At 35.8% G+C, this 24,422-nt stretch overlaps 2 protein-coding genes across 6 annotated transcripts; one reads left to right on the top strand and one right to left on the bottom strand.

Moving 5' to 3' along the window:
• The first annotated feature begins 191 nt into the window (after positions 1-191).
• plex9.2 (PML-like exon 9.2) lies at positions 192-16,012 on the top strand. Of its 3 annotated transcripts, none has more exons than XM_073941630.1 (4): positions 209-305; positions 1,211-1,457; positions 5,241-5,652; positions 15,629-16,012. In XM_073941630.1, the coding sequence occupies exons 1-3, from the start codon at positions 239-241 to the stop codon at positions 5,632-5,634; spliced, it is 708 nt and encodes a 235-aa protein (XP_073797731.1). In that variant the 5' UTR covers positions 209-238; the 3' UTR covers positions 5,635-5,652; positions 15,629-16,012. The 3 variants fall into 3 exon arrangements, with proteins under 3 accessions (NP_001373584.1, XP_073797731.1, XP_068073394.1); XM_068217293.2 differs by lacking the exon at positions 15,629-16,012 and adding an exon at positions 11,614-12,108; NM_001386655.1 differs by lacking the exon at positions 15,629-16,012 and having other exon boundaries at positions 192-305; positions 5,241-5,818.
• On the bottom strand, positions 7,440-23,758 carry mpi (mannose phosphate isomerase). 3 transcript variants are annotated; one of them, XM_073942298.1, is made up of 8 exons: positions 23,540-23,735; positions 23,268-23,395; positions 21,050-21,250; positions 19,039-19,180; positions 17,411-17,590; positions 15,619-15,792; positions 13,808-14,016; positions 7,440-11,955 (listed from the first exon to the last, which is right to left on the bottom strand). In XM_073942298.1, the coding sequence occupies exons 3-8, from the start codon at positions 21,242-21,244 to the stop codon at positions 11,737-11,739; spliced, it is 1,119 nt and encodes a 372-aa protein (XP_073798399.1). In that variant the 5' UTR covers positions 21,245-21,250; positions 23,268-23,395; positions 23,540-23,735; the 3' UTR covers positions 7,440-11,736. The 3 variants fall into 3 exon arrangements, with proteins under 3 accessions (XP_073798399.1, NP_001028282.1, XP_073798400.1); NM_001033110.2 differs by having other exon boundaries at positions 11,538-11,955; positions 23,708-23,758; XM_073942299.1 differs by lacking the exons at positions 7,440-11,955; positions 13,808-14,016; positions 15,619-15,792 and adding an exon at positions 16,105-17,049 and having other exon boundaries at positions 17,206-17,590; positions 23,708-23,735.
• Between the last annotated feature and the right edge of the window lie 664 nt (positions 23,759-24,422).

The following is a 24,422-nucleotide window of genomic DNA, read 5'->3' as shown; positions in this document are numbered from 1 at the left end:
AGCCTGTAATATAAATATTAATAACATGTTACTAAAAGCGTCCAATCACTGAACATTATTAAGACTTTTGGTTACGCCCTCGTGTAAATCATTCGCTACTAGACAAAACACCAGCTTGGTCACGTCTGTTTTTTATCCAATCAGCTTGGACTGTTTGCTTACGTCCCATCAGAACGTCATTAATATTCATAAGCAAAACCTTCACAAAGCGAGTGGTGGAAAGTTTGAAAAGACAGAAATGGTAGACTGTAGCCCTCTGCATTCTCCACCTACTGTGTTTTTTGATTTAGAGACGACAGGCCTGGGTATGTGAATTTACTCCAAGTTCTCGTTAAATATGTGAAAATATGTCGAGTTTTGTACGAATGAAGCAGTCGTGTTTACCTTAGCTCAGCGTTTTGACAACATAAGATGTGTACAGCCGATACATCGTGTTTAGGCACCATTTTGTTAAATTCCAGGCTATACATGTGCATTTAAGTTGTTAAAATGTTGAAACATTACAATAGATAGATATAATTCCGAAAAAATAAAAAAAAGAGTAAAAAAAACTTTTTGACGGCAAATATTAATAATTTGTGCACAAACAGTCTCGTCTATGATCTTTCTCGTTTTAAATGATCTTATAATATATTGTTATTTGTTATATATATATATATATATATTTTATATATATATAATATATATATATATATATATATATATATATATATTTATATATATATATATATATATATATATATATATATAAAAAATATATATATATATATATATATATATATATATATATATATATTTATATATATATAAAAATATATATATATATATTTATTTATATATATATATATTTATTTATATATATATATATATATATATATATATATATATATATAATATATATATATATATATATATATATATTTATATATAATATATATATATATATTTATATATAATATATATATATATATATATATATATATATAATATATATATATATATTTATATATAATATATATATATTTATATATATATATATATATATATATATATATATATATATATATATATATATATATATATAAATTGGCTATTTTATTGTTTAGTTCTATATAGTTGATATATTTTTATTCTAAATCATGTTGTAATAAAGTTATTAATGTGTTTATTTAATTTGTTAATGAACTCTTGATATATTCTCCTCCTCCAGACTCCTCGTGTGAAATCGTCCAGCTGGCTGCGGTGAGCGGAGGTCACACTTTTAACCTCTTCATGGTTCCCCGTCGGCCGTTCCAGCGCGGAGCCTCCAGAATCACAGGCTTTAGTGTAAAACATCAGCGTCTCTTCCTGCACCGCCGGCCTCTGCTCACCAGCTCCCTCAAAGAAGCCCTGCTGTCCTTCATCAGCTTCCTGCGCATGCTGGATCACCCGCTGCTCCTCGGACACAACATACGCAGGTACAGATCAAACTAGCTTGTTGAAATAGTCATCATCTACATCTATTGCAGTGTCGTTTTATAGATGAAGTTCCAATTGCCTTGTCTTTGGTCTTGTTTTGCATGCTTAATTGTACATTCTGCACAGATTATTATTATATGGAGTAGGGCTGCATGATATTGGGAACATCTGACAATGCAATATTTAGTTTTTCTGCGATTATATATTTTGATATGAATATAACTTGTTCACCAGATGACTTGAATAGCTCAATTTGTTAAAGGGCCATGAAACCCCCTGGTTTCAGCAGGGTGTTTTCACACCTCTTCTTTGGAAAAAGTCAGAAAAGTGGGCGTGTCCAGCTCTGTTTAGGGGGAGTGTCGGAGAAAGAAAAGAGGCATGGTGTGGGAGTGTCTATTTGTGCGCGCTGACTTTAAGAGTCAAAACACACACACACACATACACACACACACACACACAGGGGAGAAAGGGACTGTGTTTACATAGATATCTGTAGTCGAGCGTGTGTTATTCCGGTCACAAAATGCGGTGAAAATCCTACACGAGGTTAAAGTTTGGTTGTGGTGCTAACATGTTTACACTCGGTGCTATAGTTTGTTCGATACGAACAAACTGAATAAACAAAGAGCGCTGGTCGCTCACTTACCAAATCTGTAGAGACAGGACAATCACCAGCAACTAGAGCCGCGTCTTTATTAAGAGGAGACTACAAGCGAATCCGGATCTCAGCGTTTGCAGATGAGAACAGCTCTCAGGTAAACAATAATCCTCCTTGGACACGCAAGTTATTGTTGTCGAGCGTCGCGTACACTGTTAATCCACACGTGACTCCAGCTGAGCTCTCACAGAGAGAAAATGAAAACAAAACTTAACTGCAGTAAACTATAAAAGCAACACTTCACGCTTGTTTTGCCAATACAACGTGGCGTCTCTGTCGTCTAAACACTGTGACAGTAATGAATATTAATGAAGTTGCACAATAGAGCGCGCTGATTGGTTTAAACCAAGCTTTACTCATGCATTAATGCAGCACACTGTAAGATGTAATAAGACACACTCTGGCACAGACGTCCAGTCTGCACGCTGGAATACACGCTATTATGTCATGACCGTGACGCAGCTTCAAAAATTCGTTTCAAACCGGAAGAACGAATTTGCTTGAAATAACGCAAAAACAACCAATTTACACTTTTTAGTGAAATATAGGTGTCCTAATAGTGTTTTTATCAGTGTGGGACACGTATACGACTGTCAACAGCTCAAAAAAATGTGTTTCGTGACCCTTTAAGAACTTTGAATTTCATGTTGATTGGGATGACTTTGTAGTCTAGATAATCTGCATACATTTATTTTTGGGTAAGTCTAACTGTATTCGAGTGTAAGTTTAATAAGCAAATGTCAGAATAAAAATAGCATATTATTCATTAGATACAATATTAAATGCAATAAATTTTCATTGTTATAATTTCTGGTACACAAATGATTTAAATGCACTTGAATTCTTACAGTCGTAGACTTTAAAAACAAATCAAACAAGCGCTCTTTCACTGTATACGACAGGGGTGTCCAATCTGCTTGTTAAGTGTGACGTCACGCGGAGCGGCTTCCGGGTCCAAGCGCTCTATTTAACTGAATGGGGAGACTCATGAAATGGTAATAATAAACGTTTACAAAGCGATTTAATACTTTTGAAAATCACGATTGCAATATACATGTCCATGCCTAATATCTAGGCCCACACGGAATCTGCGCGTGCAGAAATCCGCAGATTTTCCACAGAATTCCGCAGATTTCTGCAGATTTTTAGCCAATTATTAATTCTGTTTGTTTACTTAAGTAAATGTGTAAATCTGAATTTCAGTTTTTATTTAGTAATTTATTACTTTTTATTTAATATATTAAGGTTTTAGTTATGATACTCCGCTGGATACTCCCAAAATAATTCCGCAGAAATCCGCAGATTTTTACCAAAATTCTCCGCAGAAATAGCAAAAAACGTCCGCAGATTCCGTCTGGCCCTACTAATATCATTTATTATATTATTATTATTTATTATATTATTTATTTATCTAAATGCAGCAAGCCAAGAGATTGTTGTGTACACTATGACTTTATGTAAAATTAACTTTAATGTGTGATAGGAATAAAAAGTGATCATAAACGGATGATTTCTCAACTCAAATGAGTGGCTTGGACCCGGAAATAGTATTACATACGTCACCAAAAAATCATCATCACTTAACAAGCGGATAGGGTTGTGTCGATAGACGATGCCATCCTCCATCACCGATGGCCGACAAACTTCTACGATGCTGAGCCGGCATCGCGATCCATCGCCCCGCCCCACATTAATATCGACATATAACCTGTTATTTGCATGTCATCTTAATAGCAATGATGGTATTTTCATGAGCTGTGTTAAATGTTACATATAGCTGCCGCTTGCACGGCTGACAGCATCATGAGGATTAAATGAAGCATTATACAGCACCTCTTGTGCTTAAAATGTGGAGATTACACATACGCAGACTTTACAGTGAATGGCTTTAGTCATTTTCATAGCGAACTTGGAGACACTGGAAGTCTTTTATCCACTCTTGGAAAAGTGTGAATGGGGGATTAACATTCAGCACATGATCACTAATAAGATGTGCCATTATTAGTAACTGCAGGTAAATCTGTCATTGTTATTTTTATTCTCTCATCTTCAGCGCTTCACATTTTCACGGTTGTAGCTCCTGTCATCTGAAGGCAGAAGGCATTGGTTGAGTGATTGACAGATCACTGTCAATTCCACTGATTGGAATGATTCACCAATCATTAGAAAAGCCATTAGAACAGGGGTGTCAAACTCAATTCCTGGAGGGTCGAAGCCCTGCACAGTTTAGTTCCAACCCTGCTCCAACACACTTACCTGTAGGTTTCAAACAAGCCCGAAGGACTCAATTAGTTTGATCAGGTGTGTTTAATTAGGGTTGGAACTAAACTGTGCAGAGCTGCGGCTCTTTTGGAACTGAGTTTGACACCTGTGCATTACAACGACACAGATCAAGGTGCCCTATTCATGCCAGAGTCCCGCGGAAAAAAGGGGATTGACAGGTGGTCATTTGTTTGTAAGTTTATTTATTTATGGTTTGGTTATGGGTAAAGCAAAGACCATGTGGGTCAGGTAGTGAAAACGGTAGGCTACAATTAATTAATTCTTTATGAATTAATTGATACTTAACAACGACCCCCGCCTACGACGACAATGGCATCGTCCATCGCGATGTTTCATATTAGACATCGCCCAACCCTAGTGTCCAAACTCAGTCCTGGAGGGCCGGTGTCCTGCAGATTTTAGTTCCAACGTGCCTCATCACACCTGCAAGGATGTTTCTAGAAAGCCTAGTAAGAGCTTGATTAGCTTGCCCAGGTGTGTCTGATTAGGATTGGAATTAAACTTTGCAGGACACAGGCCCTCCAAGACCGAGCTTGGACATGCCTGGTATAATGGTTAAACTTCACAATCACACAATTCTTTTTGCATTGCCCCTTATAACCAGCAGGTGTCCTCGGTGTGCTGTTTGTAGCACATACGACCAGTGAATCCAGCTCATGTAATCTACCTAATCAAACATTAGCCATGTTTTCATCTTAAGATGCAAATTTAATTTGTGCAAAACTGGAACATCGCATAACAGATTTACAAAATAATGACGCAGCTCTATCCAATGAGTCATAGAAAAAAAATATATACAGGGAGGGCTAATAATTTTGAATTTAACTGTGTGTATGTGCAGGTTCGACTGTCCCGTCCTGGCCAGAGCTCTGGATGAGTTCAGCCTCCGCTCTCATTTCCAGAGGGAGGTTTCTGGCTTCGTTGACACTCTTCCTCTGGCCCGACAGCTCCTGAAAGACCACGGCCTGCAGAGTTTCAAGCAGGAGAGCCTGGTCAAGAACCTGCTGGGGGTCTCATATGCAGCCCATAATGCACTAGAGGACGTGCAGGCGCTTCAGAAACTCTACTGGAAGCTCAAGCCCTCGGCCAATCAAATTCAGCAGCACACATTCACTCTCGACTCGTTGGCCAATCCACCTGTCAATCAAGTTCAAGTTGGAGCATCAGGAGAGAGTGGTTTGTGTGAGAGATTCAGGAAAGTGATGGATATTACAGAAGAAAAACAGGAGGATTAATTTTCAAGCTGGTCTCAGGTTAGAAGCACAGTCATCCTTTAGCTAAATCAGTATTTATAAGAGCAGCTAAACAGGTTTAGTGTGAAAAAAATGTAGCAAAACTGCTCATTAGTAATACGTTGAATGGTTTGAACTATTATTTTATCTGTGTTCTTTAATTAATAAAATTATTTAAATATTTAAATTTTTTTATTGTCATTCATATCTATATATATCTGTTTATTTAATTAAATGTTGTTATTAAATAAATTTTGAATTTAAATATTCGATTACATATATATGAATGATTAAATGTAAATATGTAAATTTGTATTTTTTTATATTAGTATTTTGTTTTATTTATATTTTTAAATATTTACTATAATATGCTATGCTATGACAATATAACATATTTAAGATATATTAAATATATAGCCAATAAGAAGAGCACAAAGGCGGGGCAAGCAGTGCGAGCTTTTCTACTTGAGCAAGAGCACATAACAACTGTTTTAATCTGTTCCTGTGCACTACAGTGAACTCCAACCGAACTCTCGTCTCCTCCACCAGCTGTGGGAAAAGCCATTATTAATAAAATTATTTAAATATTTTTAAATTTTATCCTCATATCATATATATATATATATATATATATATATATATATATATATATATATATATATATATTTATTTTTTTAAATAAATGTTGTTATCAAATTAATTTTGAATTTAAATATTCGATTACAAACAGTATATATGAATAATATAAATAAATAAATTTGTATTTTTTTATATTAGTATTTTATGTTTTACATTTATTTTTAAATATTTACTATAATATGCTATGAAAATATAACTTAGTTAAGATGTATTAAATATTTACCATAAACAAATCTGTAACACATGCACACACATACTTTGTACACTGTAAAAAGCGATAGTTGGCTTTACTTAAATTTTTTTTAAGAAACCACTACCTTCAAATGATTAAGTAAATTAATTATGTAAAATATGCATAATTTATAAAAAATAAGTTAAGTGAACTTAAAAGTTGCAACAGAAATACTTTACATTTTTTTAATCAACTTGCCACTTTTAAGGCAACAGGTTTACTCACTTTAAGTAATTGCCTTACAGTGTAGTGTGTTATGCATGTAAATTGAGAAAGAAATATTTAAATATCAATTTGAATTCTATTATAATGATTATTATAATATTGAATATTTATTAAATGTTTAAATATTATTAAATATTTACTTTATTCCTTTAACTTGTATTACTGTTTAATTAATTACATTTTATTATTTAAATTTTTATGAAAACACAATCATTTAATATATTTCCTTAATAAAAATAAAATGTAGCTATGTGTAGTTCTATGGGAAGCTGCTTTGACAACCCACATTGCAAAAGTGCTCTACAAATAAAGATGAATTGAATTGGATTGTTTCTAATTTGTTCCAAAATTATCTAAATTAAGCACAGTAATTCAATAATTAAGTAATAGTCAACAATAATTAAACAAATGTTCAATCACAAGCTTTAGACTGCAATCCTCACATTTCTAAAAGCTTCAAGTCTTGCGAAAGCATTGTTCCCCATCTTGACTTGTACCGCTAAATGTACTGTTTCATGAATTTGAGCTCATATCCTGTTTGAACTGCACCCAAAAGGAAACAATAATAACGGCTACACGACTAAAGCAAACAAAAAGATCCAATAAGCCACCGTCAGTAAACGAGGACACAACCTTTGTCTGGTAAAGCTGTTGCGTAAGCTCGTCATATCATAAAAACCTGTCCAGAAATGAGCAGGTGAAACAGCAGATGAAAGATTACACAAGTTGTATTTAATAGAGATTACATACAGAGTTCCTCTTAGCAGACACATGCTCCATTACAGCTCAGAAAGTGCCATACATTCATCATTCTTTCAGACTTTAGCCATCGAATGCATGCGCTGATCTCAGAACAGAGAATAAAGGGCCGCTCACACTTACGATGATAACTATAAATATAACAATAACTATATTTAGGTCCACACCAGCAAACGATAACTTTATTTTTAATTCTTGCTTTTTTTTTTTTTTTGAAGCAAGGTGTCCTCATTGTGTGATTTCTAGCTCATCTGACCAGTGAATCCAGCTCGTGTAATCCATCTAATCAAACAGTAGCTATGTTTCCATCCAAAGATGCAAACTTAATTTGTGCAAAACTGGAATATCGCATAACAGATTTGCGAAATGATCCAGCGTTTCTATTCAATAAGTCAAAAAGAACAATATCGTCAGACTGCAGTAGGAGAAGCCACTGTGGTACTCTTCTTTAAAAAACGAGCTGCATCTCAGAACACAAAGACAAAACTAAATAAACTCAATGTGGAGCCTTTTGGAGGAGTAAGAGGTTTTTTGGGAGCGCAGATGCTCCAAACCGAACAAAAAACGTATCAGTTATGCGCATACATTTTTTTAAATGCGCATTTTCAAAATTGACGCGCATCCTGGCATTTTTATCAAGCATGTTTTATACAATAATCCAAAATGTTCATAAAAAATAGGGGAATGGGAACACAGTGTGAGGGTTTAGCAGCCGCAATCAGTGTACTGGATTATAGGCCTGTCACGATCAAGCAGCAACTCCCCGCTCTCCCTCATGAAGCAAATACGGAAGTAACTGAAACTGCAATTCATAGAAATTCCACTAGGCCAGGCTCTATATAGAGGAAATTTCTATTGAGCGCACTGTCAAAATGCTAGCTTTACAGCAGAAAAAAGGGTGTTTATAGCCTGGTACAAAGAACGATTTTGCTTCATGTAGCCAACATTACCCTTCATGATAACTGTGAGGGGTGAATTTTTTTTATAACATCCGTTTCGTTTATAATAAGCAGGGGTCACCAAACTTGTTCCTGGTTCCTGTTCCTAATTAAACACACCTGATCAAGCTAATCAAGGTCTTACTTACCCAAGCAGGTGTGTTGAGGCAAGTTGGAGCTAAACCCTGAAGGGACACCGGCCCTCCAGAACCGAGATTGGTGACCCCTGATATTAAGCTTTATGAAGTCTGCATAATTAAGGGCGTGGCCACTTGAGTGACAGCCAGGTCTCGCTGGTCGTCGTCACTTCACCTCAGCTGATTAGCTGCTGAACTCGGCATATACATCCTATTTTTTGTGTTTTATGTGGCTTTACATAGACAGTTGCCTTTTGGAAATATTTCCTACAACTATCAGATGATATTGCATGCTGTGTGCGCTTAATTGTGCTCACAAACCATTCACGTGGCCTCCATTTCCTAAGTGAGTGAAATTATATACTTTTATACCATCTCTATAAATGTATGTTTTATTTAAGATCATTTATCTTTTTCTTGTGACCTGTAATGCACTACAGAATCTGACAGATTGATTAGCTGTAACCCCAACGATATTGTTTCTCCACATAATAGTTTAAGCTGTGTAGTCTGAACGGTTTACATTCAGAACGATTTTTACATCCCCCATCGTTGTTGTCATCTTTATAGCTATCGTACTTTGTGTGAACGGTCATTAACATGGCTCCAAAAATACTAGACATAATTCTGAAAACCAACAAGGCTGAGGTCAGTGGTCTGGCTTTACATATATCAGAAGAGGGCACTATAAATACAGTAAACAAACATCAGGGTGACGGGAATTTTCCCAGCATCCTTTGTGCTCTCCACACGGTAAATAGTGCAAATAGTAACTACATTAATAAAAGCATAACCACACATCAAGCCACGAAGGAGGGAGAATAGAAATCGGTAACAAAGTTTCGCACGTATGAAAACACTTTTTCAGGGTCGGTGTTAAAATTAGCCGAACTGCTAATCAAATCACAAAACACACATCGTCAGTAAAGCCCTGAACATGTTTCCGGTGTTGGAAGAGTGTGTCGGCGACAGTAGTGCCATGGAAAGGTCTTAAAAACGTTAAAATTGGTCTCAAGGCAACGTTACCTGGTTTTTATGTAAAAGTAAAATAGTTTCTGTCCTAATATCTGTTTTTTAAAAAGTTGTTTTTGAACATGCAAATGGTGTTTCATTATCCTTATGCAGAAAATCTCTAATGGAGCCAATCTGGGTTCATGAAATCTTGCAGCCAATAGCGAGTGATCATGCATCCGTGCATTTAAATGAGCCGTAAATATTTATAGTCTTAAAGGGGCAGTTCACCCAAAAAAAGAAAGTTTGTATCTGCACATTTAGTTCAGTAGAATTAAGGAAAATATTGGTAACACTTTAGTTTAGGCACATATGCACAAACCACTAACTAACACTACTAGTCTAATAATAGTACGGTAGATGTTGGATTTAGATTTTGGGATAAGGGTTGCAAAATAGGAACGTACTACTAATGAACAGCTTATATCCTAATAATAAGCTAGTAGTTAAAAGCATGAATTGTGACCTAAATTAAAGTGTTAGGGATATATTTTATAAATAATATAAAATTTCTTCCATAGACTAACTATTTTGCTTGATAAGACCTCAATGTGTCATCGGTGGCCATTGGGATTCATTTTGGTTCGCCTGCATGCTTTCTGGACTCTCAAAGTGATTCATTTATAGGTGCACTTAAGAGAGTTTTACCAAATGATGATGATATTGGAAAGCACCCAATCAAACATGACTATAACCCAACAGGACTCCACCCCGACTATATTTTTAGACACGACCAATCCGACCGCAGTTGGGGTCATCTGACCAATCACAGTACCATAGGCAGGGTTCATACAGATTTTTACTTCTAAAATTCCATGACTTTTCCATGATTTTTCCAAGACTTTCAAAAAATTTTCATGACCTAATGATCCATGTAATGTCTTCATAAGCGTGGTAAAAGAAAAACAATGCATGTTCAAAATCATTACAGCATATTGTAAAACATGCAACAATCTATTTAGTTTTAATTTATATATATATATATATGTAAAATTGAGTTGAATGATGCTTACACCGCACTAATAATGTCAGAGTAAGGCCAAGGACAGAAAATAAGTAAATAACCGATATTTAAGTATACAGATATCTATTTACTATGACTTTTCCAAAACTTTTCCAGGCCTGGAAAACGCCCTGTTAAAATTCCATGACTTTTCCAGGTTTTCCATGACTGTATGAACCCTGCATAGAGTAATTTGACCAATCAGAGAAGAGTTCTTTGACTAATTAGAGCACAATGAGGTCATCTGACGAATAAGGGCAGAGTTAACTCATCTTACCAATAAGAGCACAATAGGGTCTTCTGACCAATCAGAGAAGAGTACTTCTGATTGGCTGCCGGTGTGTTTTGAGACATTTTTTTCAATTATAACATGCACTTTTAATACCATATTAGTATTACCCAGGAAAGAAATCTTACCAGCTTATTTTTAAACTAAGAGCAGTTGCGGACATGTGCAAACTTCCGCATTTGCATCCATTTATTTGTTGCTTGACATTGCAAACTTGTTAGAACGTTCCCCTTATGTTTGCATTTGGCTGTTTTTCGGGAACCAATTTAAAAATACTTAAGAAACGTTCTATGTATGATCTTCAATGACTTATTGAAAATAAGCTATATAATACTGGATTGATTAAGATGATTATTCAGTGCAAGCCATTCTAACGAAAGAAAAAAGTCTATATAATTGGTAATAATTAATAAACTTTCACCAAAATCTAATAACTTTAACCATTAATATTTTGGTTTGGGGCTAATAATTAAGAACTCCTAAAATCCTAGCAATCGTTGATTAATGCTGGTGGTTTAAACTCTTACTTTTCACCGTACAGTCAAATGATTGAATATCCTTTCCCTCATAAATAAGACCCGTCTTTATTTTATGTCGACTTTAATTTATATACTGACATATTTCTGAAGAACATGCACAACGATTAAACAACCTCGTTCAAAACCTCAAACTGTTTTTTTTTTTTTTTTTGGTTAGCATAGCCATTTCAACACTAAATGTCATTCTAATATTTATAATCTCCCACTTAGGAGGGGTTATTCGTCATGCATGTTCATGATGAAGCCAAAAACATGGGAACATGAGTTCTACTGGAAGTGTTTTAGCAGATTCAGGACAGAACGGATGGTAACGGGATGTTTCTGAAGCGTCTCCTACAGTAAGCAGCACGCTCTGAACATGGTCATGCCTGTGGATGATGTTAGCTGTAAAGAGACACTCTCATTGGCTGAAATGAAGAGCACTGAGCCTCGTTTTAGAGTGATGTCCGAGAGTGCAGCAGCAGACGTGGCGACGGCCTCACCGTCAATGACCAGCAGGATTCCTGCAGAATCCAGAGCACTCACAGTATACTGCTGCGTCGAGGACGGCACCTGAAGAACAACAGCTACATTAGCATCATATTACTCTTAAAGTGCCCCCGTTATGCTTTTTTTGGATATAACCATTCGTTTTGTGGGCAGTGAAGCTGTTTGTGAATTTTAATTACTGCTAGGTTATAAAAAATTTACTGTCTGTCAAAGAAATCAGTTCTAAACTGCCTGTAATGCCATCTGATCAATCAGCAGAGCAGGGTCAGCTGACCAATTAGAGTGCATGAGGGTAATCTGACCAATCAGAGTACATAAGGTAATCTGCTCTAATTGGTCAGATGACCCTATTCTACTCTAATTGGTCAGAGTAGAACTATATGATCAATCTTAAGAGTCATCTGACCAATCAAAGTGCATTAAGGTAATTTGACCAATCAGAGTAGAGTAGGGTCATCTGATCAATCTGAGCGCAAAAGGGTCATCTGACCACACCAAGCATAGTAAAGTCATTTGACCAATCCCTATGCAATAGGGTCATCTGACCAATCAGAGTGTAATAGCGCAATCAGACCAATCGGAGTGCAATAGGGTAATCTGGCCAATCAGAGTGCAATAGGGTAATCTGACCATCCTGAGTGGAATAGGGCCATCTGATCAAAGTTGAGTAGGGTCATCTGACCAATCAGAACGCAATAGAATCATCTGACCACACACAGCATAGTAAAGTCATTTGACCAATCACTGTGTAATACGTTAGTCTGACCAATCAGAGTGTAATATGGTAATCTAACCAATCTGAGCAGAGTGCAGTCATCTGACCAATCAAAGCAGAGTAAGGGCATCTGATAAATCTTAAGCGTCATCTGACCAATCAACGTGCAATAAGGTAATTTGACCAATCAGAGTAGAATAGGGTCATCTGACCAATTAGACCAAAGTAGGGTCATCTGACCAATCAGAGCGCGATAGGGTCATCTGTCAAATCAGAGCATAGTAAATTAATCTGACCTATCAGAGAGCAATAGGGTCATCTGAGTAATCAGAGTGCGATAGGGTCATCTGACCAATCAGAGTGCATTAGGGTCATCTGACCAATCAAAGTGCATTAAGGTAATTTGACCAATCAGAGTAGAATAGGGTCATCTGATCAATCTAAAGTGTCATCTGACCAATCAGAGCGCAATAGGGTCATCTGACCAATCAAAGCAGAGTAGTGTCATCTGATTAATCACTGTGCAATAGGGTCATCTGACCAATCAGAGTGCAATAGTGTAATCAGACCAATCAGAGTGCAATAGCGTAATCAGACCAATCAGAGTGCAATAGCATAATCAGACCAATCAGAGCTTATTAATTAGAGTGCAATAGGGTCATCTGACCAATCAAAGCAGAGTAGTGTCATCTGATTAATCACTGTGCAATAGGGTCATCTGACCAATCAGAGTGCAATAGCGTAATCAGACCAATCAGAGTGCAATAGCATAATCAGACCAATCAGAGCTTATTAATTAGAGTGCAATAGGGTCATCTGTCCAATCAGAGCATAGTAAATTAATCTGACCAATCAGAGAGTCAGAGTCGAGTCATCTTACCGATAAGAACACAATAGGGTCAAAGTAAAGTAGGGTAAAGTAAAGCAGCCTGACCAATAAGAGCAGAACAGTCTGGAAAGGCGGGATTTAGCGAGATCAGATCCTTGAACCAATCATTTCAAACACGGTCAGAACAGAACTGATAGTGTGATGCACATCATGAGAAAATGATAGTGTTATTTGACTCGTAATGGATGTGAACATGTTGAAGGAGACCTTCACAACATACAGCATAATGAAAAAGCATAACAGGGGACCTTTAAAGGACAGGACTGAATCTGTCTGAGCAGCTGGCATTGGGCTGATGTGTGTATTTGGACCTGTATTCTCATGACGGTGAAGTCTGGCACAGGAGGGTCGTAGAGGTAGACACAGGGGTCGGCGTTGTCCCGCACACAGGGGAAGATTTTGGCACTGACGGGAGCTGGGCAGTAATTCAACATCTCGCACAGAGTGTCCACGTCTATGTATTTGGGGGTCAGTCCGGCACGAACGGTGTTGTCAGAACACGCCATACACTCCACACAGTCTGCAAAAACAAATGAGAAGTATTGAGCACATAAATATATTTCACAAAAAAATGTAATGACACAACATACATGGAAGATTTATGACCACAAAAACCTACGCAGACTGTAATGCATGCAGACTAAATTAATAATAACTATTGTTATATGAAGGATTGTTAAATTCGTAATGATAGTAGTTAATATATACACCTTACATTCAGGGCTTTACATTAACTTTTTTGATCACCAGCCACTGTGGCTAGTAGATTTCCAACATTACTAGCCACTTGCCATTTTCACTAGCCACAATTTTGTTGTTTGGAAAATATATTTTGTATAAATAAATGTGACTTTGACATGCTAAAATGACTTTATTTAGATGTTGTGTTGTCCCATATCAGCAGTTACACACAAATGGTTGGTTAATCTCATATTAAAGAAACGTTATTGTAAGGGATGAAAATTAAACTATATTAACAAAAATAACTGTAAGCAAAAGAAAGCAGGTAAAAACATACCACGAGTGATAATGAAAGGATGATCACATGCCTGAGAATAATTCAAACGAAAGCAGTGACTGCTGCTGTTGCTTACAAATATATATATTTTTCAATCTTGAGCTCCTAAAAGCAGCAGGACTGTGGGTACACGAGCATCGTTTTTTGTCTAGTCTTTTTCAAATAGAAACGATAGCAAGTGAACAGAAAAAAAGCGCAAGTAAGCGGGAGCGCCATCACATCACCTGTGCGCGAGAGTAAGAATCCTCTTATACAGTATTCACCTGCTTTGTCTCGCGCGAACACAGTTATTGTTTTCAGTGGTGCTGTTTCTCGATTCTAAGATCACAATTGCAAGTATATTGGGCCATCCTTATTGTCGAACCCTGCTTTAAGAAAACTACAATGTAAAAATTATTTCCAACCTGCCAAAGTGGCTAGTGGGAGTGGCTGTCTTACCCGCCAAAGCTAAAATCTACCCGCATTTGGCGGGTGTTAATGTAAAGCCCTGCTTACATGTAATAAATGATTAATAATTTATTTTTAAACTAATATTGAATAATAAATTGCCATAAATGAAGTCAAGTCACAAGAATTCAAATACACAAACTACATGCAATAGATGAACAACTATAAATTATTATAACAGGTTATTGTGTGAATATTATTAAATAAATACAATAAAAAATAGAAATTACAAAACCTAAATGGAATAAATAAACGTTAATTAAATAGTATGTAATTAATATACAATATATATTATTAAATCAATATTATTTAATATATATTATACAAACCACAACAATCCAACCTCGATGAAATGGATGATTATGGATTCGACTATTAATACTTTTAATTGTACAAAGTAAATATTAATGAATATTTCTATACATTTATATAGTATTTTTGTATTTTATTAATATAAGCAGTAATATTACTTGTATATACACAACACATTTAATAAATAAATAAAATTATACCAATATTATTAATTATTATGTGGATATTATTAAAAAAATCACATTATTATTATTAAAATTATGATTATTTTTATAATTAAAATTATAAATTAACACACACACACACACAAAAAAACGTTTTCTGAGTAACATGATGAACTCTGACCTCCGGACAGATACGCATGAGGCTCATTTGCCCCCAGAAACATGGCCTCTCCCGGCTGCAGCACGATGCGGTTGAGGAAATAAATGGAGAAGCAGCCGATGTCTCCGGGATACTGGGAATGAAGCCGCAGCAGCAGCTCTCCGTTACTTCCAGAGGTGTCTTTACCTGCGGCTTCTGAAACGACACAGCAGGTCAGACCGGTTTCATCTCAACACAGAACCACACAGATGCAATAGATCAGATCAGGAATGTGTGTTTGCAGATGTGGGAGTGGAAGTCCTGGATAAACATTAACTATTGTTTCAATCCACCTGTTTTTACGTGCATTTTTGGAATATCGCATGAAAAGTGCTTAATGGAAATGCTAAATGGATGGAAATATATTGACTCTTTGGATGTAATCGATGTTTTATTCGCAAATGTTTTATGCGTTATTCCAGTTTTGCGCTTAAGTTTAATTTGCATTTTTGAATAGAAACAGAACAGCTGTTTGATTATATAGATTACACAAGCTGGATTCACTGGTTAGATGTGCTAGAAACAGCACACTGGATGGAAACATAGCTACTGTTTGATTATATAGATTACACGAGCTGGATTCACTGGTCAGATGTATTAGAAACAGCACACTGGATGGAAACATAGCTACTGTTTGATTATATAGATTACACAAGCTGGATTCACTGGTTAGATGTGCTAGAAACAGCACACTGGATGAAAACATAGCTAATGTTGGATTATAGATTATACAAGCTGGATTCACTGGTCAGATGTATTAGAAACAGCACACTGGATGAAAACATAGCTACTGTTTGATTATAGATTACACAAGCTGGATTCACTGGTCAGATGTATTAGAAACAGCACACTGGATGGAAACATAGCTACTGTTTGATTATATAGATTACACAAGCTGAATTCACTGGTTAGATGTGCTAGAAACAGCACACTGGATGGAAACATAGCTACTGTTTGATTATATAGATTACACAAGCTGGATTCACTGGTCAGATGTATTAGAAACAGCACACTGGATGGAAACATAGCTACTGTTTGATTATATAGATTACACAAGCTGAATTCACTGGTTAGATGTGCTAGAAACAGCACACTGGATGGAAACATAGCTACTGTTTGATTATATAGATTACACAAGCTGAATTCACTGGTTAGATGTGCTAGAAACAGCACACTGGATGGAAACATAGCTACTGTTTGATTATAGATTACGCAAGCTGAATTCACTGGTTAGATGTGCTAGAAACAGCACACTGGATGGAAACATAGCTACTGTTTGATTATAGATTACGCAAGCTGAATTCACTGGTTAGATGTGCTAGAAACAGCACACTGGATGGAAACATAGCTACTGTTTGATTATATAGATTACACAAGCTGGATTCACTGGTCAGATGTATTAGAAACAGCACACTGGATGGAAACATAGCTACTGTTTGATAATAGATTACACAAGCTGGATTCACTGGTTAGATGTGCTAGAAACAGCACACTGGATGGAAACAGCTACTATTTGATTAGGTAAAATACAAAAGCTAGATTCACTGGTCAGATGCGTTAAAACAGCACACTGGATGGAAACATAGCTACTGTGTGATTAGAGAATTACACAAGCTGGATTCACTGGTCAGATGTGTTAAAAACGGCACACTGGCTGAAAACATAGCTACTGTTTGATTCGATAGATTACACAAGCTAGATTCACTGGTCAGATGTGCTAGAAACAGCACACTGCATGTTAACATAGCTAGTAGACAGACGGTTTCCCTCTCACCTTCCTCTGAGATTCGCTTGACTAGCATGTTGAGCTGGTCCACAAACAGCTTTTTCTCGCAGTTCATCATTCTGGTAAAGCATTTCTTTAGGGCGAGAGACGTTCGGTGTGGGTTTCCGTCAGCGCTCTGCAGCTCCTCAGACGCTTCATTTCCCACCAGCGCACGGAACTCTGGGACATCTGATGAAAAAACCCACAAACCACACATACAGTTGCAAATATTAGGATAAACACATGTGAAACTGAAACTGCCAGTAGGTGGCGACAAATCCTGTGTTAATGCTTGATTGATCAAATAATTAATTTAGTTGATTCATTCAAAGTTGCTGATTATTTAAGAAATAAAGCCAGCCTGATGAATAAGCCCACAAACCACACAAATATGGCTGGAAATATTAGGATAAATTAACGTGACACTGAAACTGCCAGTCGGTGGCGACAAAGCCTAGTGTTAATGACTGATTTATCAAGTCATTCATTCAATAATTATTAAAAGCAACTGACTCTTTTAGAAGTAAAGCAACTTCTCTGACTCAAATGATTCAGTCAAATGCAGATTCATTCAGCAAGCATTGCTTCAAGACACAAATGTTATCGTGAGAGATTATTGTACAAGGCTGCCAGCAAATGATGATTTTTCCAGTCGTCAATAGTTGTTCGTTTAAGATATTAGTTGGCTAACCCCAATTTACTCAAATAGTACCTAATAAATCTGGAGAATCTTCAAGTGGCTTCTTAAGTTTACACTGTGTGTGAATGCTTAAGAGGGTTCATTAGGGACATTTGAACAACAGTGGTTTGTTCTGTAGCCATTAAAAAAAATTGTAAGGTGGCTTTTAAAATTGACCTCAGCATTTATTAAAATATTTGTGTTCATTTTCATTCCAGCCAAACTAAAATAAATAATAAAGAAACTAAAAGGAATACTGTGAAAACTGTCCTTGCTCTGTTAAACAGCACTTATGAAATGCTGTTTTATTCATTTAACTTCTATAATGAGACATATTTAGATTTAATGCAATATTTTGTAAAACAAAAATAAATTTAAATTGGTATAAAATTTGACACATTTCAGTATCTTTAAAAGCAAATAAAAACTGCATTTCCTCATATACAGTGGAAGTCAAAATTGTTAGCCCTCATTTGTCTTTTTCACATATTTCCCGAATAATGTTTAGAAGATTCAGGAATTTTTCACAATATTTCCAATAATATTTTATCTTCTGGAAAAAGTCTTATTTGTTTCATTTCCACTAGAATAAAAGCAGTTTTCAATTTTTTAAAGCCATTTTAAAGTCAAAATTATTAGCCCCCTATTGATTGTCTACAGAACAAACCATTGTTATACAATGACTTGCATAATTATCCTAACTTTACGCTAATTAACCTAGTTCAGCCTTTAATTGTCACTTTAAGCTGTATACTAATATCTTGAAGAATTTCTAGTCAGATATTATGTGATGTCATCATGGCAAAGATAAAAGAAATCATTTTTTTGAGATGAGTTATTAAACTATTATGATTAGAAATGTGCTGAAAAATCTTCTCTTTGTTAAACAGAAATTGGGGAAAAAATAAACAGGGGAGTGAATAATTCTGACTTAAACTGTAACTCATTACACACTCACTTTTGAGAAAGCCCAAGATTTCCTCCATGGGCCGGAAACCACAGAGACCCTCAAACTGCGTGAGAGCGATGGCCATCTCCGGCTTGTGGTTGTTGTCTGGATAATGTTCAGGAAATTGCGCATGGAGTCTCGCAGCCAGCTCCTTGCAGACAAGAACAACATGGTAAGGTGCTTGCTTTGTTAATTTTATGTTTATCTTAAACCATTATACAATCGTTAGATACACATCTTCATTCATTCATTCATTCATTCATTCATTCATTTTCTTATCGGCTTAGTCCGTTTATTAATCTGGGGTCGCCACAGCGGAATGAACCGCCAACTGATCCAGCACATTTTTACGCAGCGGATGCCCTTCCAGCCGCAACCCATCTCTGGGAAACATCCACACACACATTCACACAAACACACACACACTACGGACAATTTAACCTGTACAGTATGTGTTTGGACTGTGGGGGAAATCGAAGCACCCGGAGTAAACCCACTTGAACGCAGGGAGAACATGCAAACTCCACTCAGAAATGCCAACTGAGCCGAGGATCGAACCAGCGACCTTCTTGCTGTGAGGCGACAGCACTACCTACTGCGCCACTGCGTCACCTTACACATCTTGATATCATTCGCAATCTTATTGCACATTTTTGAAAAAGAGCTTACAAATCTCGAGGGTAAAATAAATGTTTAAATAAATAAAGAGGGGGGAGATTCTCTTCTGGACTTGGAAACTCTGCATGAACGTTGACAAATGTAGGAATTTTTGAGCTTTGTTCTTGTCATACTTCTGTGATCCAATGTTGTTTTCAGCAATAATAAAAATATTGTAAGAATATGTTTGTGTTTTCTTTATAGCTCACATTTAGGGCATCTCCTGAGTCTAATATTTACAATTTCTTTTTTTGACATGAGAAGAAAAATAGTAAATCAACCAATTAGCTTGCAATAAATCAGCAATAGGAGTGTTTTGCAGTTACCAATAAACTTACGGTGAAACTCTTTTAAAAATTGTAAGGCTCCAGTGTTTCCACTAGGACTTTTTTCCAGCAGGCCTTTTTTTTAAACACAGAACTACCAACAATCTGTGGCGTTATTTCAATGACAAATGTCGTGAGCGCAGTATTACAAGTCGAGATCGCATTTATGTAATAGCCTACAGCATGCAGATCTCTTTGCTTGCACGTAGATTTCCTCTGCTCGTGCACACAACTTTTTGCGCACCCCCTCAGATATACCAGCTCAAGCACAGATCTTCTTGTGCGCTCTCAAATAAACACTGCTGAAGTGCGATTTAGTGCGTTTATGTAACGAGTACGTCTCCAACATTTATTAGATTTGCTAGGAATATTTATGAATGTCTCCAACAGACGTACAGAGCGGCATTAATGAGTCCTGAAGTAAAGTGAAACAGCTATATGTCGTGTTTGCTGGCCTCACGCATCTGTCAGTCAGTCAGCATGTAAACTTAAAGGGTTAAACAAATGCACACAGCACTAGTACGGTTACAGAAAAGTATGCGCTGTTATAATTTACTTACCTCTTAATACATTTTAGTTCGATTATCACCCGCTATTAAAAAAAAACACGACTGAAAGTTTTGAATGTAAAGCTGATGTAGCCGTGGCGGGATCAATTTTGGCGCGGCGCCCCGCCATGGAAGAATGAGTGTAGCAGAAACCATGGGCTCCCTTTGAAGCATTGATCATGTACTTTAATTAAATAGAGCATTAATTTAGTTGTTCAAGTGTATAACGAGATGAAAGTAGCATCAGGAGCAGCAGACTAGTGCAGAAACGCTATTAAAAATGAATAAATTTCCATATTTTAAAAACATGATGGTGCAGAACAATGTCATTTAATGGAGTGAGAGACCGTACCTCAATCAGGCAGTGAATATCATTGATCTGAAAGAAACCAGATCTCTTAAATGCAGCGATTTTATAATGGCATGAAAGACTGAGCGTTCCAGTGCATATAGCATATATATATATATATATCATGTTTGGGGTCTCACCCTGTTGGGATGCGCCTGGATGGACAGAGCCGTGTTTACGGACAGCACTTTGAACAGGAAGGGAAGCTGCCCATGAAAAGTGTCCTTGACCTTTGACCCCAGGCATCCCGGGAAATCTGCAATCCACTGACCCAGCGTCCTTTGAGAAATCCGGTTGTCTTTGATGAGAGCGTCGCCTTTGGGGTGAGCACCCATCCACAGCTGCAACAAACACACAAATGCTGATTTCTTAGCCATGATGACAGCACAAGATATTTGACAAGGTATTCTTCAAGATACTAGTATTCAGCTTAAAGTGACATTTAAAGGCTTAACTAGGTTAATTAGGCAAGTCATTGTATAACAGTGGTTTGTTCTATGTGTATATATGGTGAATATCTGTGTTGTTGTATATGTAGTCTGTATCTGTGTTTAGTATGTTGTTGTGTATATATAGTGTATATCTATATGCTGTGTATATATAGCGTATATTAGAATGTTGTTGTGTGTAAATATGGTGTATATCTGTTGTTGTATATGTAGTCTGTATCTGTGTTTAGTATGTTGTTGTGTATATATAGTGTATATCTATATGCTGTGTATATATAGCGTATATTAGAATGTTGTTGTGTGTATATATGGTGTATTTCTGTGTTGTTGTATATGTAGTCTGTATCTGTGTTTAGTATGTTGTTGTGTATATATAGTGTATATCTATATGCTGTGTATATATAGCGTATATTAGAATGTTGTTGTGTGTATATATGGTGTATATCTGTGTTGTTGTATATGTAGTCTGTATCTGTGTTTAGTATGTTGTTGTGTATATATAGTGTATATCTATATGCTGTGTATATATAGCGTATATTAGAATGTTATTGTGTGTATATATGGTGTATATCTGTTGTTGTATATGTAGTCTGTATCTGTGTTTAGTATGTTGTTGTGTATATATAGTGTATATCTATATGCTGTGTATATATAGCGTATATTAGAATGTTATTGTGTGTATATATGGTGTATATCTGTTGTTGTATATGTAGTCTGTATCTGTGTTTAGTATGTTGTTGTGTATATATAGTGTATATCTATATGCTGTGTATATATAGCGTATATTAGAATGTTATTGTGTGTATATATGGTGTATATCTGTGTTGTTGTATATGTAGTCTGTATCTGTGTTTAGTATGTTGTTGTGTATATAAATTTGTATGTTCAGTGTGTTGTTGTATAAATAGTGTGTATCTGTTTGTTCACTGTTTTGTTGTATAGTGTTTATCTATATGTTTGGTGTAGTGTAGTATAGTGTGTATCTATATGTTTGGTGTAGTGTAGTATAGTGTGTATCTATATGTTTGGTGTAGTGTAGTATAGTGTGTATCTATATGTTTGGTGTAGTGTAGTATAGTATGTATCTATATGTTTGGTGTAGTGTAGTATAGTGTGTATCTATATGTTTGGTGTAGTGTAGTATAATGTGTATCTATATGTTTGGTGTAGTGTAGTATAGTGTGTATCTATGTGTTTAGTGTAGTGTAGTATAGTATAGTGTGTATCTATATGTTTGGTGTAGTATAGTATAGTGTGTATCTATATGTTTGGTGTAGTGTAGTATAGTGTGTATCTATATGTTTGGTGTAGTGTAGTATAGTGCGTATCTATATGTTTGGTGTAGTGTAGTATAGTATAGTGTGTATCTATATGTTTGGTGTAGTATAGTGTGTATCTATATGTTTGGTGTAGTGTAGTATAGTGCGTATCTATATGTTTGGTGTAGTGTAGTATAGTATAGTGTGTATCTATATGTTTGGTGTAGTGTAGTATAATGTGTATCTATATGTTTGGTGTAGTGTAGTATAGTGTGTATCTATATGTTTGGTGTAGTGTAGTATAGTGTGTATCTATATGTTTGGTGTAGTGTAGTATAGTGTGTATCTATATGTTTGGTGTAGTGTAGTATAGTTTGTATCTATATGTTTGGTGTAGTGTAGTATAGTGTGCATCTATATGTTTGGTGTAGTGTAGTATAGTGTGCATCTATATGTTTAGTGTAGTATAGTGTGTATCTATATGTTTGGTGTAGTGTAGTATAGTGTGTATCTATATGTTTGGTGTAGTGTAGTGTGTATCTATATGTTTGGTGTAGTGTAGTATAGTGTGTATCTATATGTTTGGTGTAGTGTAGTATAGTGTGTATCTATATGTTTGGTGTAGTATAGTAGTATAGTGTAGTGTATACCTCTGCATAGGGTTTGCTGTGCTCTATGTGCGCCTGCGGGTCTCCGCCGAGCACCAGCCGCGCCACCTCACTGTCCAGACCCGCTTTACCCCAGGCGTAGTTCTGCACCACACAGCACAGAGGAAACACTGCAAAACACACACACACACACACACACACACACACACACACAAAAAACTGCTTCAGATAAACACACAAACACACCGAGACTCAGAGTAACCAGTGAAGGAATGAACGCATAACGCGAGTGTCATTGAAGAAGAACTGCTTACACACTCAAATCCAGCATCACACTGCAGAAAACAATCGTAAATTACCAATCCAGGCACACCACACACACACCGACGGCAGCGGTAACTAGTCCTGGTTTAAGATGATGCATTACTGTGTTTATTTTGCTAAATCAAGAATGAAATGTGAAGTCAAGAGATTTAACTGACCTTTCACTTCCGCCATGTCTGCAACGCTGACGGTCACGTATGTTGCGTCACGGCTAGCCAGCCAATCACGAGCCTTTATATGTAAATAAACATTATTCATGATGCATATCTTGGAAATTGTTTAGATTTTTTAAATATATGTATATAATATATTTAACAAAGTATAGCTAGTGAAACTGCGCAAACAATAAAATATGTAAATAAGAAAAAAAAACGTGTATAATTAGCAAAATTTATAATAATACTATTTTTCTGCTTAAAATTTTACAAAACTGCCGTTTTTAGTAAAACTCATGTCTAACATGAATTAAATACCTAATTAATATAGATAAATTTAATTAACTTCTTACGAGGCATATATTATATTGGAAGGTTTTCCTCAAAAAAATCAATTCATTTGAAACGCGATTTATTTTTTCTATCTTGTTAAAATGTGGATTTATAAATAAAACAAACCAACTATTAAATGTAAGTATTGACCACAAATTATAAAATGAAAATATAATTTTGGTCACTTTTATCAATCTTTACCTTTATACACCTTCTTTATTCATAAAAATGTACAAATATTTTAGGTGAAATGTTTATTATATATCTTATAAGTCCAAATATTTAGCAATAGTGCAGAATATATATGTTATGTTATATATATATATATGAAAATCTACCAAACAATGTTTACTATTATTCCTTCTACCTTTATGAATATAAAAAT

Source organism: Danio rerio, chromosome 25 (genome assembly GCF_049306965.1).
Source record: "Danio rerio strain Tuebingen ecotype United States chromosome 25, GRCz12tu, whole genome shotgun sequence".
NCBI classification, from domain to species: Eukaryota; Metazoa; Chordata; class Actinopteri; order Cypriniformes; family Danionidae; genus Danio; species Danio rerio.
This window is presented reverse-complemented; position numbering and strand designations above follow the sequence as displayed.